At 43.2% G+C, this 14,053-nt stretch overlaps 1 protein-coding gene and 1 long non-coding RNA gene across 2 annotated transcripts in view; both read left to right on the top strand.

Moving 5' to 3' along the window:
* The window catches only part of LOC108785193, a 3,115-nt gene extending 2,388 nt beyond the window's left edge, over positions 1–727 (top strand). Inside the window, exon 3 of the long non-coding RNA XR_001941118.1 lies at positions 699–727. This is a non-coding gene — a long non-coding RNA (uncharacterized LOC108785193). The remainder of the gene's footprint in view (positions 1–698) is intronic.
* Positions 1–14,053, top strand: part of CSPP1 (centrosome and spindle pole associated protein 1) — a 63,483-nt gene that overhangs the window by 43,809 nt on the left and 5,621 nt on the right. Inside the window, exons 19-29 of the mRNA XM_018554207.1 lie at positions 699–789; positions 1,159–1,276; positions 1,395–1,542; positions 1,921–2,058; positions 2,353–2,465; positions 2,570–2,719; positions 4,223–4,378; positions 4,734–4,838; positions 6,151–6,217; positions 9,498–9,624; positions 12,707–12,849. Of these exons, the coding sequence (XP_018409709.1) occupies positions 699–789; positions 1,159–1,276; positions 1,395–1,542; positions 1,921–2,058; positions 2,353–2,465; positions 2,570–2,719; positions 4,223–4,378; positions 4,734–4,838; positions 6,151–6,217; positions 9,498–9,624; positions 12,707–12,849 (1,356 nt within the window). The remainder of the gene's footprint in view (positions 1–698; positions 790–1,158; positions 1,277–1,394; positions 1,543–1,920; positions 2,059–2,352; positions 2,466–2,569; positions 2,720–4,222; positions 4,379–4,733; positions 4,839–6,150; positions 6,218–9,497; positions 9,625–12,706; positions 12,850–14,053) is intronic.

The raw sequence follows: 14,053 nt of genomic DNA, 5'->3' as shown, positions 1-14,053 counted from the left end.
CTCCCTCTCTTCCTCCCTCTCTCCCCCCCTCCGTCTCCCTCTCTTCCTCCCTCTCTCCCCCCCTCCGTCTCCCTCTCTTCCTCCCTCTCTCCCCCCCTCCCTCTCTAAACAACTAATTGATGATGAGAATAGTTGGCAACTATTCTCATCATCGATTATTGTCGATTAGTTGTTGCAGCCCTAAACATTTGATTAAGGGCCTTAGTTGCATAAGTTTGCAACTATATGTGAAAGTCAGAAATCACTGTTAATATACCTCTGTGAACGTGCGTCCTACCCAGATCAATAGGGGTACTAACACTGTGACATACATGGGAATGACTAAATTGATAGTAAGATTTTACCTGCTGATTCCTTCTCTAATGTCCACTCTCCTTGTTATGATTGGATTATACTGTCTGATACTGCTCCTCTTACAATTCCACATATTGAGTATTGTACATAAGATTAGGGCACAGCAAGCTAACAGCTTTCCTTTTTTCTCACTAGAATAATATTAAGCTTCAAGCTTTTTCAGTATGGTGTTGCAATCGTCAGTGACCCATACACCAATCGGAATTTATTTTACACTAATCTGACTACAGTTAAATTACTGATTGATGTCAATGACTTTAAGCCTTATTACTGCTTTTTGTTGTTTTTTTATGTGATAAGCTCATATGAGTCCATCAGGTATTGATTATCCTTTCCTCATACAGATCCTGTAGGCACAATAGGCGGGCAGCCAGCTCCAGGTGTCGGCATGCCCTCAATGTATCCCGTCCCGGGTCATTCACAGGAGCACACTGTGTAAGTAACTGAAAAAAGGTGAAACCAACTTCACACTTTGACATCTGCAAAAATGTGACCGGGACTTGCACATCTTCTTTTTTTTTTTTTTTTAAATAAAAAAAACAAACAACAGAATGTAGTGTAAAATTGCTTATGCCTATATCTTGATCAGATGCAGACGCACCTTTATACACCCGGTGGGCTCTTGTCCTACCAAAACATACATATCAAAAAAGATAAAGAAATGAAAGTAGGATGTCAAGCACTGTACTATCACCTGGATTTAACAAAAGGGGTTATATCAAGCTTTAATAATGCACACTGTTTACCTGTGCTGTATAGTATATTGTATATGTACTAACATTTACTCAATTAATGTATTTTTAGGGGCTATAAGCAGAGAGCAGAGGCTGCAAAAATGGCCAGTTTAGGATCATTTCCAGAAGAAAAAGCTCATCAGAATCGGCAGGTTGCTCAATCTTATCAGAAAGACCTGGATCAGCAGGTATAATTTCATATCTTCATTGGCTTCCACTGCTGCTGGAATTCAGTGAGATATAATGTCCAGCAGCTGGTTATCCACAGCAGTATTAAAAGAAAGGGTACCTGTTATTTGTCTGCAGATAAGAGATCGGAATGAGAAGCGCAGAAAAGAGAAAGAAGAGCACGAGCGATATGAATCTAAGCTGGAAGCCGAAATGAGGAGTTACAACCCCTGGGGTAAAGGAGGAGGAGGGGCTCCACTCAAGGATGAAAAGGGAAATCTCATCAGTAAGTGTTTACGGAATGAAAATTCTACAGGTGTTCTATGTAATTCTATGTGTTGTAGAGCTTCTAGGTTCTGACTAGCTTACATGAACATTGTATATCACAGTAAGGAAGTAATGTGAGCTCAGGCTATTGAAGACTTTCACAACACAGGCTATTTGCAGCAAATTAGTAAAGGTGACCAGGTAAAAAGGGGAACATAGCCTGGAGTGCCATTTGCTGGATGCAAGGGCTAAATATGAAGTATATGCATTGCAGTATTTCATATTTACATATTTACTGACTAATTTTATTAACACAATAAAGGAATTACTTCCAAAAACACCATATATTCCCTTTCATTCAGTAAACTACATTTTATGTCTGCTTGTTCCCTTACAGCTGATCTCAAGCGCATGCATAAGCAGAATGAAAATGCTTCTCAGAATCCAGAATTAAAAGCATTTGAAGACAAGAGAGCTGTTGTAGTAGTGGACACAAGCCTGGCTGATCATACATCATCCACTGGAAAAATACCAGGTAATTCTGGAAGTATAACACGGGCAGGTAGTGTTATTACAGAGACAATGAAATGGCTTCGCTGGTAATTATTCAGATAAATAGTGTTATACACAACAGTCCATATCCGTCAGTCCCTGTGGTGCTATTACACTCTCTGCCTACACAAATCTCACTCTGAATGAGATGATTGCTCCGTTGGGTAAACTCCAGAGCGGTGTCTTTGCAGCTGGGTAGACTCACTCACGCCTCCTGACCAGCAATGTATAGATACAAGTAGTGCTGTTCAGCCCCTCTGTTCATTTGTCTTGCCAGGGTTTTCATTTGCAAATCAATCTCAGTTTGCAAGAGGCAGTGTGTTCAATGAGCCCCCCACTGAACAGCAGGTGCATCAGCAGGAATCCTACAAGAACTTCTTACGCCAACAGGTAACTGTTTAATTCAGACTGCCAGCTCTATTTGGCAGTGCTTTGGGTAAAAACATCATCTTCAATCTATGAAAGAATAACAAAAACATTAATTCCATGAACAGATTGAAGAGAAAAGACGTAAAGAAGAAGAGGAGAAAGAACAAATTCGTATGGAAGATGAAAGAGAAGAGAAGCGTGTTGCTGAACAAAGGGCCAAAATTCAGCGAGAATATGAAGAGGAGCAGAATAGGAAAAAGCTTAAAGAGGAGGAAGTAATGGAATTTCACACTTATTTGGGATTAGTTATGGGGCGGACAGTAGTGTTTGTATAAATGTCCAATTATGTGGAAAGCTCTGGACAAAATTGGTTATACATGGATTGAGTTTTATTTTTTGGAGGCCTGCGCGTCAACCATCTTCCATACAAAGTTATACTCCTCTTTCCCCCATCTCATTTAGTGATTAAGATTCTTTCAGTGATGCATTACATAGTCTGAAAACTTGATATTGGCATTCTGATGCCCGCTCAGGTGAATTCCAACATATTTGGTTCAACTGCAAATCTGATGTTAACATGCTGTGGTGTTCATTGAAGGCCACTTAAATAGTTTGAGACATGTTTTTTGTAGGAACATCTTCATTGCTTTGTTTTCATTATTTATGTGAAAAGCACTTTATTTTACTATTTTAGATGTTTAGAAATTGCTACATCACCAAGACATTTCCATTTCAATCTTTATTTTGCTTTGACATTTTCATTGCTATGGAGCAAGACTCCTCTCAGACATACTGTATTGTCCCACAACAAGTGGATTCGTTTTTTTCAGTCACTCTTAGCCCTCGTTCACACCTAGGCGTTTTGAGCAGTTCGAAAACTGTCCAACACAAGAAATCCCATTACTTCAATGGCCCTGGGCACCTGAGCAGAAAAACACTAGCAGGAAAATTCCAGATGCCTGAAAAGATACAGGAGCTTCTTTGGGCAGTTAAAAGCGCTTTTCCTCCCTATAAACTTCATTGGAAATGCCCAAAAACGCGCAACAGAAGCATGTTGCATATTTTCGTGAGCGTTTTTGCGCGTTTATATGCGCGTTCTTCCATTGGCCACAATGGTTTATGAGCTGGCTATCAAAACGCGCGCCTTCATGTACGCGCGTTAAAACGCGCATACAAAAGTGCACAACGCGCACAAACATGCAAATAACCTAACGCACAAAAACGGTGCCGCCTAGGTGTGAACCAGCAAAATTGTAGGAATGTCATTAGCACACCAGTCCTTTTAGGCTAGCAAAAGCTTATTTTTTTGAAATATGACCAACAAGCGCTTTTGGGACCGCACAGGGTCCCTTCATAAGGCTTTAGCATTGACCATAAGCCTTCATCAGGCTTTAGCCTGATGAAGGGACCATGTGCGCTCCCGAAAGCGCTTGTTGGTCATATGACAAAAAAACTTCAATAAATGAAGCTTTTGCTATCCTAAAAAGACTGGTGTGCTGGTGACATTCCTACAATTTTGCTGACATTCGCGTCGCCATCCGCAGTCACTGCAAGCACCCCCCACTACAAGGGACATATCGGCAAGGAGTGCGACAAGGATAGTACTTATTATTAGGTGTGAACCAGGGCTCACTGATAATGTGAATGTTTATTGGTAGATATGGGACATTGATAAATGTGTAATTATCTATCCATGGATCGGGTTATGTATTTTGACACATTAAGTGGGGCCCACTTCCAGGAGCTTAGATACTAATAGTATTGCAATATTGTATCAGCAAAGGCAGACAAATGAAGAGTTGGTTCGTCTCGCAGATGAAAAACGTAAAGAAGCTGGAAGAAGGAAAAAAGAGGAAGAGGCAAAACAGGAGGTGGAACTGAAACACTTTTATGAAGAGCAGAAGGCAGCCGATGTGACTGAAGAGAAAGAGAAGGTAAGTAGTTATATGTAGTGATATGTTTTATTTTGTCTTCAGGCTTGTACAAGCCTCATTCTCACCTCTACAATTCCACTTATGTTGTATGGAAAACATGAGACACTGCTCTCCCTACGTGTAGATTAGAGAAAATTTGGCTCTTATCACTTGTTACGGGCAAACCCAAGCATGCTTTAGACCGGGAACTTGTTTTTGTTTTTTTTGTTTGGTGCAATTACAGTTCAGTATAGCCTAATAGACTCTAGGTAATCAACACGTACGGTCTGATAATTGTAGTGTTGTGAGCAGTGCTTCCACACCTCGCTCTATGTCCTCAGCCTGACATGTTATATTTTTTATTTTGTAGTTACAGTCTCCAAGGCTGCCATCTCCAGTGATCCCTACCTTACGGCACAAACTAACCTCCCGTACACCGAGACCGCCAACTGCTGAGAGCGAAGTGTCCATCAAATCACATGTATGTATTTCCAGTGGGGTTTTTTTTTCCATCTTACTGAATTATGTTTTTATTTTTCCCAAACTGTAAAACTTGCAAAAAGTTGCTGGTTTTGTTCTTGTCCTTCATAAATTATTTTTAAAACAATAATTGCAGTAAGTGGACTTTTTTTAAATTAATTACCTTAGCTTAGCCAAAAAGTCAAATCACTCAGTGAACTATTAAAAAATGGTTAGTTCACCTTTCCTAAAAAAATTGCTCATGCATTCAAGTGTCCCCAGTATATAAAAACCCCACAAATGCTCAGGTTTGGCAAAATAACCTTTTCCTTGTCATACCTCTAGGCCATGTGCAGCCTCTCCCAAGCCTGTTTGAAAAACTTAATGTGAGGAACCCTCCCCATTCTGCCTCATTTTTGGGAATCATGCAAATGCTTAATGGAGAACTATGAGGTGAGTGCTTTTCACTCACCTCATAGTTCTAGCCGACGTGTGACAATGAGACTATCACAGGTCGGCTCAGTAGATTGGGAGGTGAGCGAACACAATCAGTAGATTGGGAGGTGAGCGAACATGCCGGTGTTCGCTCACTTCTCGATCCTGTCACGGCTCTCTGCCGTTACAGGGGAGGGGATGGATTCCCCGCTCCGATCCGCCAGCGCTGACTGGCAGGATGGACGGGGGAGGGGGCGGGTACAGCTGGCTCTGCCTCTAGATAGGCAGAGCCAGCTGTCACTCACGCAGCTGGGCGGATCTCGACATCAATGTCGGGATCCGCTCCGGCTGCGGCGTCTCAGTATACCGCAAGCTGTAGCTCGCGGTATACTGAGCTTAGGGTGACGGGAGGACGCTAGTTTGTGTCCTCCCGTTACCCTAAGGAGAACTATGGGGAAAAGCCCGGACCCCCATAGTTCTCCGTTAATATCCATTTTAAAAGTGCGGTCTGGGGACAGTGTCTTATTAAGCTTAACTTGGCCAGATTTCAAGTGTCTGTATACAGCCGAATATCAAGGAGGCACCACAGTGTCACAATGAACACACAGAATACTAACCTAGTCACATTCAGGTACCTCATTGCACCTGCGATTCAGCTCTGTTGTTACCTTAGTTTAATTGTAGGCCAGATCAGATTTACTTTCAAACAGTTTAAATGCAACATTTTTATGTTTGACTGCAGTGTACCAATAAAATCCAGAATTCACCATTTCATGATGATTCATGGTCAGTGGTAGGGTTTTGCCTAGGTGGGTACATGTATAATACAACATTATCAGGTAGTGATCCGTGCATTACACAATATTGTTATAATGTCAGATGTCCTTTTTCTGGCACAGGATGAGCCCAGGACCCGTACAATATCTCCACCGGTTCCTGCAAGGCGCACTCAACTCAGAGCTTATGGTAAGTTATTCCAAACCTTTTTGATTTGGGATCATGACTGAAAACTGTGTATTATAGGGAATCACTCATTTATATTGTGTTGTGTGTGTGTGTATGTATGTATGTGTGCTTATGTATGATTATATATTTGTCATTAAACTTTTTCCTAAATGTGAGACATTATACAAATGGTCATGTTTTATTTGGTTGTGGAACTCTAATTTCATGTTCATTTAGGCAGATTCAGAGACCACTGGGTAATATGCAGGTATCAACAGGTGATTGGACACTGGTCAAACCCTGATATAACCCCTCACACGACCAAGAATCCTCAGTTTTTTGCTAGTGTCCTTAGTTGATGGATGCCTTTTCTCTACTGATGGAAATGTATGTAGGGTTTCTTACCTTATTTCTGGTGATTGGAAAATCAAGCTTCTCTGGCTGCATCACGCCACAGCGGCAACCACACAGCTTTTGGATTGGTGCCCCACGGCAATAGCCCCAGGGACCGGACCCCACTGGATGGAAGGAGCAGGGCCGGCCTGTAATTTCACTTTGGGCACTTCATCCTGTGTTAGGCACCCACCATAGGTTGCTACACAGTTCCAGGACAGTGGTATATCCACACTGGTATGACCCTGTCCCTGAAGACCCAGGTATACTCACTTGACGTGAGAACAACAGAGGCCAGGCTACTATGTACATGGCCTGGCTGACTGTCGGCTTTCCAGGCTGGCATTTCTTTCAGTCTAAATGCATAGTCTTTTTGGCTTAAGCACTGGTCAGCAGGACCAGCTTGTAAGAAGCAACTTGAGAGGATTCCCTTCATGGCAGAACAACTTTTTCAAAGAAGACCTGGGCACATTTATTAAGAAGGTCACGGGTGATAAGAGCATGCTTTTACCCAGAAAACAAAAAAACTAAAGTTCCTCCCAGTAGGCCCACCTCAGTCTCAGCCAGAAAGAGCTTCTTTTAAACCTCTCAGGCTTCCACCTTCACCAAGGCAAAGGCTGGCTTCCACTTCAGATGCAAGCCCTAGACCCCTAAACTGGCCAAACCTGGAACCATGTCCTCTTTGACAATGACAGGTCACCCCCACTTTCAAAAGTGGAGGGACGTCTGTTGGCTGTTGTGGCAGTTAAGGTTCGAGACATCCAGTATTTGTGGGTTCACCCTGTGGTTCCCAGTGTTGCAAACTGGAATCTTGTCCCTGCCCTCCTACTTGCTTTATGCATTCTAATCTGCTCTCTTCCAAAAGATGGTCTGCAGAGGGTGATACAGCAAGTGTTTTCCTCAGGGGTCATTGCCCTGTTCTTTAGGAGAAAAAGTTCCAGGGGTTCTACTACCATCTGTTTATGGTTTCCAAACTGAACAGAGGGGTGCATGCCATCGTGGACCTGAAATCCTTCAACAATTTTCTGCTGGTTAGCAAGTTCCGCATGGAATTGGAAGGCTTAGTGATTGCTTCCCTCCAACAGGGGATGTTCTTGCTTTAGTGGACATCATGGATGTACCAAGTTTTCCTCCACAATTTGTGCTTCTTCCATTTGGCCTTTACACAGCCCCATGGGTGTTCACAAAGATACTAGCTCCCATTCTTGCTCTCTTGCGTTCTGATGTTGAAGGCTGAGTCTGAACAGACTCTGTCGACCAACATTTAGAGAATGATTCTGACGCTGCAGCGTTTCAAGTAGATCTTCAGCCTTTGGTAGTAGTCGGTGGACCCCATTCATCATCTGGAGTACATGGGTCTTCTCCTGGACACATACCAGGCCCCCGGTGTTTATTCGCCTATCAAAGATTCTGTCTTTGTATTCACAGGTGCAGACCCATCAAACCAGGGACTAGCCCTCAGCGAGGTTCCGCATGAGGGTCCTGGGTTTGATGTGGCCTCCTTCAAGGCAGTACTCAGTTTCACTCCAGACAACTTTAGCTGAGCATTCTAGCTGAGTGGGACAAAAAAACTCACTCTCTAGATCGTCCTGTGCATCTGTCAGACAAAACGTGAAGTCCTGGAAGTCTTTCCTTCCACTGCGGTACTGACAATGGACACAAGCTTGTTGGACTGGGGAGGTGCCCTAGGGACCTTGACTGTACAGGGAACATCAATCGACGAGGGAACTCAGACAATCCATCAATGTACTGGGTCTTACAGCTATTCAGCTCTCCCTGCAGCACTGGACGAGCTGTCTTCTGGGGTCCGTTCTGGCAATGCCATGGCTGTGGCATACTTCATCCATTAAGGGGTAACCAGAAGTCACATGGTTCAAAAAGAAGCGGCCTGGGCAGAGCTTCACGTCCTAGCCTTTAGAAGAACTGTTTCTTCTTCATAAACATAAAGTGGCTATTGGGACTAAGGATTCTTTTTTTGCCTAAGATGATGTACTCGTTTTATCTTAAGCAGGGCTTTGTCCTTCTTTCTTTTTGTCCGGCTCTGAAACATCCTAGGGAGGTTTGCCTCCACTGCCTGGATGTGGTTAGAGCCATCCATCTGAGCTAAGGCTTCGTTCAGTTTCTTTGTGCTTTCTGAAGGACCTAACTGAGGGCTCCCTGGGTCTTGTTCCATCATGCCTAGTAGGTTTGACAGGCCATTGTGCCTTCACAGGAAATGGTAGAGCCCTAACTTTAGCACAATAGGCATGCACACTCTACTAGACCTTTCAGTGCCTCTTGGGCTTTTCAGCGTCAAACATGTGCTCTACAGAATTGTAAGGCCACCACCTGGTTTTCTTGTCACATTAAGTTCTATCATGTGGATTTCCAGGCCTCTGCTCATGCTACTTTTGACTGTAAGGTATATAAGTTAGGGTTTCCCTTGTTTCTGTTATGTGGGCCTGCTGGCAGTTCTATGCTATGTTGCCCACCCCTCTGTTTTATTGCTTTTGTACTGTACGTCCCAGTCATCTCTGTACTATACAATCAAGAAAATAGGATTTTTAACTTGGCAGTAAAATCTGTTTCTTGGAGTACAGTACAGGATACAGGACCCTCCCCTCTATGTCCTCTATTGCTTGATAAAAAACTGCGTATTCTTGGGAGAGGGAGGGTCTATAGGTAGGTCCTCACAGCTCTGGCCAGTGTCTAATCACCTGATAACTGCATATTCGTCTCTGAATCTGCCTGTGCCTTGTACTATGCTTCAAGAAACGGATTTAACTGGTAAGTGAGAAATCCTATTTTTCTTATATTATGCCGGATATTTCTTGTCTATAAATCCCAGCCTCTATGTAGAGCTGGTAATGTTTTGTACATAAGTCCCAGTTAATTGTTTTATTGTGACATTCTTGGGTTTTCACTTCAGAAGAGAAGAAGAATGTGATTACTGAGCTGACTGAGCTGAGGAAGCAGCTGCGCAGTGAGCAGAGACGTTTAGAGGGCCGTTTACAAGATACTGACAGAGATGATGAGTCTCTCCCCTCCAGGAGCGGGTATGCGTTCTACTATACCTCTATATCACTGAACCACACTTCTATGGTACTTTAGCACAGATCCTGCTGCACTGGACGTTGCAGGGATAGTTTGGAAATGACCTTCTGGCACTGGTATCTGCATGGGGTGCTTTCCAGTCTTTGTTCTTGTAAAAGTTAGATATGGAGGGCTTTCCAGGTCCAAAGCCACTGGCATTGCCCCAGTACTTGCCCTGTCTCTAAAGACTCTGTGAGTAGTCCAGTTGCGCTCAGCAGTCATTTAAAACTCTTAAGACTGTGAAGACTTTCCCTTTGCCCCCACTTTTTTTAACTCTTCCTCATTAAAGATTGGAAACACTCTGATAAGCAGTTTTCTCCCTCCCAAGCTCCCATTTGCCTTGTACCTGTTTGGGGAAGACTTTGTGCAGAAGTGCTCTGTTCCCACTGTGCATCCGGCGATATCTTGGCCTTAACAAGGCGCTCACTTTTCTGGTAGAAGACGTGCCTGTCCTTAAAGGAGAACTATGAGGTGAGTGATTTTCACTCCCCTCATAGTTCTAGCCGACCTGTGACAATGAGACTGTCACAGGTCGGCTAGAACTATGAGGTGAGTGATTTTCACTCCCCTCATAGTTCTAGCCGACCTGTGACAATGAGACTGTCACAGGTCGGCTAGAACTATGAGGTGAGTGATTTTCACTCCCCTCATAGTTCTAGCCGACCTGTGACAATGAGACTGTCACAGGTCGGCTAGAACTATGAGGTGAGTGATTTTCACTCCCCTCATAGTTCTAGCCGACCTGTGACAATGAGACTGTCACAGGTCGGCTAGAACTATGAGGTGAGTGATTTTCACTCCCCTCATAGTTCTAGCCGACCTGTGACAATGAGACTGTCACAGGTCGGCTAGAACTATGAGGTGAGTGATTTTCACTCCCCTCATAGTTCTAGCCGACCTGTGACAATGAGACTGTCACAGGTCGGCTAGAACTATGAGGTGAGTGATTTTCCCTCACCTCATAGTTCTCCTTTAAGGACCAATTCGATAAGCCCTAGAACTAGATAAGCTCTAGAACTCTGTTTTTATTGTTCTTGCTCAAACATGTCTGACTGATAAAAAAAAATCTCTCAAAAGAGGTGTAACTGCTACTACAGTTGATCCCTTGCTCATTGAACGTATGGAGCAAATGGCTATATCTTTAAAATGTGGTTGTGACAGTCTGTTAAAAGCTTCTTTTCTTGCATGGGTCTCATGTCAGCGCACATGCGTGGACTGCTGGACTGCAAAAGCTTTGTACTAGAAGCGTTGGATCCATATGATCTACGAGGGGCAACATCTCTTCGAACTGACTCTTGAAACTATCATCAAGGATTGTACTGGTAGCAAGAGCCCCCATCTTCCTCAGTTGAAGAAACTTGAAGAACAGATTGGGAAGTCTTCCCCTCTCTAAATCAAAAGAAACGTTCCTTTCATTTCTCCAAGGTCTTGGCCTCCTTGTCTAGGCCCTCCAAACGCGGTTCCCAGTCTGCCCACCACGTCTGACATTCAAAGTCTGCCAAATCCTTGGACAAGCCTTCATTGACATACTTCATTTGGTCTCAGAGCTTTCACCCTAGGTGTTCTCCCTGGGGCATATCCTCTCCTTCCTGCAGCCGCGTCTGGACCAGCGTTTGGCTCTCAGCACTATCAAAGGCCGGGTGTCTGCCACTTCTATGCTGTTTCAGAGACCAATGGCCTCTTACTCCTTGAGTAAGACCTTTTGTAAATCTGATCTCACACTGTTTGATTCTCTGTGACTTCATAGGATCTGAATCTGTTTATCTCTGTGCTTCAGAAACCGCCATTTGAATCTATTAGATCCCTTCTTTCACCCACATTTTGGTATTCCTTAGAACCATCACCTCTGTGAGACGAGTGTCTGAAACGGAAGGTTTCTCCTTCAAGAAACCCTTTTCTGGTTTTGCATAAGCACTAGGTTGTGTTGAGGCTCCGATATTCCTTCTTGCATAAAGGTAGTTTCTGCCTTTCACCTCAACCACGACATTGTTCATTTGTCTCTCTATCTGGCTTCAGTTCATAGAAAGGACATTTTCTTTCATTGCCTGGATATGGGCTGTGAGAATCTCTCTCTCACTCAGCTACTGCTTTTTTTAAGAGAAAGTCTGATATTTTGTTTTCATTCCAGATGGACTCCAGAATGGTGCTCCAGCTTCTAGATGCACTATTTCTAGGTGGCTAAGGCAGACCGCCATTCATACTTATGGTCTCAAGGATCGGGTTCTACCTTTTCCTGCATGTAGCACTCTAGTACTAGATCTGTGAGTGCTACTTGGGGTTCTAAGCACCAAGCAACTGCTTCCTAGATTTGCAATGCTGCCATCTGGTCTTCTGTTCACACCTTCTCTAACTTTTACCAGATGGTTGTTTTGGGCAGATCTTATGCCGGCTTCTGGCATAAGGTCTTTCAGGTGGTTTTCTGAGCTGCAGGCATTCTGCAGTTCTCTGTTTTCTTTGGCTTGGTATCATTTGTTTTCTGTGTTGCCTACCCCTCAGATGGACTGTTTTTGGACATCCGGAAGCTAAACACTTCTGGTGTCCCTCAGTGGACAAATAAAAAAAGGATTTTTTTTTGTAGTCATAAAATTTTTTCCTTGGTGTCTATTGAGGTCCTACCAGGTCTCAACCTATGTGTTAATGATTCTGCTCTCGGTATTGCTTTGCTACAGAACTGATGTATAGTGGTAGTGGGCAAGGGGGCGGTAATCCTGGACTGGCCTAGCCTACAGTTTTTGTTTGCCAGTTTACAGTCCTTCTGTAGTCCGCAGTATAACTCGAAGGGTAAAGACTTCCTGTGTCCATCAGTGGTATTTATGAGGGAGGTGGTCATTTTCTCCTCATGATGACCCGACTTTTTAAGCCAAAATCTTTACTATAGAAAGAGCAGACGCTGTGTGGCCCTGGAACGTGACTTAATAAAAGCGGATATTGGAATGCTATATTGGTGAGCAGACAACATCCCTACTTGCTGGCAGAAAGAACATATATGTACCGCTGTATTTTAAAACTTTGGCATGCTGATGGAAGTTGCTCTTTTCTATTCAGACAGAGGAGGGAGAAGGGCTCTGCAGATATCTTTGAATTGGCCAGGCAGAGGCTCCAGGCTACAGTACGAAGACCTTCATTAAAGGGACTGGAGAATGTGAATATGCAGAATATTCGAGAATTTAATGACCTCAAGTACCGAGGTGAGCTGTGTAAATACAGACATGTCTAATTAATTCAGGTAGAGGGTAAGAAGCTGTCATGGCAGATCTGTATAATATATTTATAGCCTATTTATAGCCTTTACTAAAAATGCAGAATGAAAAGCGCAGCAGGGCCTTTGATATTCGTACTAAAGCCTAAGCAGAGCAGCACAAATGGAATACTAATATTAAATGTGTATTCTCAGTCTAGGTGGGTGCAAATGACTATCCTATGTTATCTACCAATTCTGAATGTTAAGTTGTATTATCTTAATGAAAGCTGCAATCTAATACGTACAGACAGAAAACACCACTGAACCAGTTTTACTGTAATAAGTCTTTAGAGTTCCGCGCGTTATAATTATCACACAGAGTGCTCAGGTCAGGATGTGAATACACCAATACACAGACTTTAGTAACACAGACACATAAACTGCCATTTGGTTGTATCAAAACTATTTAAAAATAGCTTGACTTTTTCGATTGCTTTCTGTGAAGATAAATCCCACATTGGTGTCATTTTCCAAAACGGTTTAACCCAATTCCATCACTACTATAACGTTATATTACATATATGCCATTAATGTCATAGACTAAAATTGCATAACCCCGATAACAGCATGTGTGCAATTTAAAGTTGAACTTCAGGCAGATGTAATAGAAAGAAAAAATGCAGCTCTGTAATTATTAATTCACCAATAAATATTTTGCAGATGCAAGCAGTGTAAGTGCCTGAATAGATTTAGTATCTGCCTATTGTAATCTACTGTACAGCAGAGCTAAGGGAGGGGGAGGCAGAAGCAGCACAAGGAGCCAATCAAGTGTGCTGCAGTGCAAGAAGCATGCTGATAGGAGAGAGAGCAGAGTAACAGATTGGTATGCTGCTCCTATACAAAATACAGAAGTTTCCCAGTGCACTTACCGGCTAGCCTGCAACAAAACAAATGACACTGTCTAACAATATGCGTTTAAAAACAGCTGATTTAGTTGCACAAACTTTTGCAAAATATGTGGAGGCCACACACTGCCTCGTCAAGGCTCCTCTGTGTAGTGTGGTCCTAACTCTAATCTATGGGAGCCTCCATCTTGGAGCATATATAGCAGTAGATAAATTGAATGCAGGTATGCCTGGAGGGAGCCCACTCCTCCTTAATGCACAGAGATGCATGGGAGACCCAGCAAATGCATGCTGAGGCCCCCAGAG

Source organism: Nanorana parkeri, unplaced genomic scaffold, assembly GCF_000935625.1.
Source record: "Nanorana parkeri isolate BGI_ZX_2015 unplaced genomic scaffold, ASM93562v1 scaffold147, whole genome shotgun sequence".
In the NCBI taxonomy this organism is placed as follows: domain Eukaryota; kingdom Metazoa; phylum Chordata; class Amphibia; order Anura; family Dicroglossidae; genus Nanorana; species Nanorana parkeri.
This window is presented reverse-complemented; position numbering and strand designations above follow the sequence as displayed.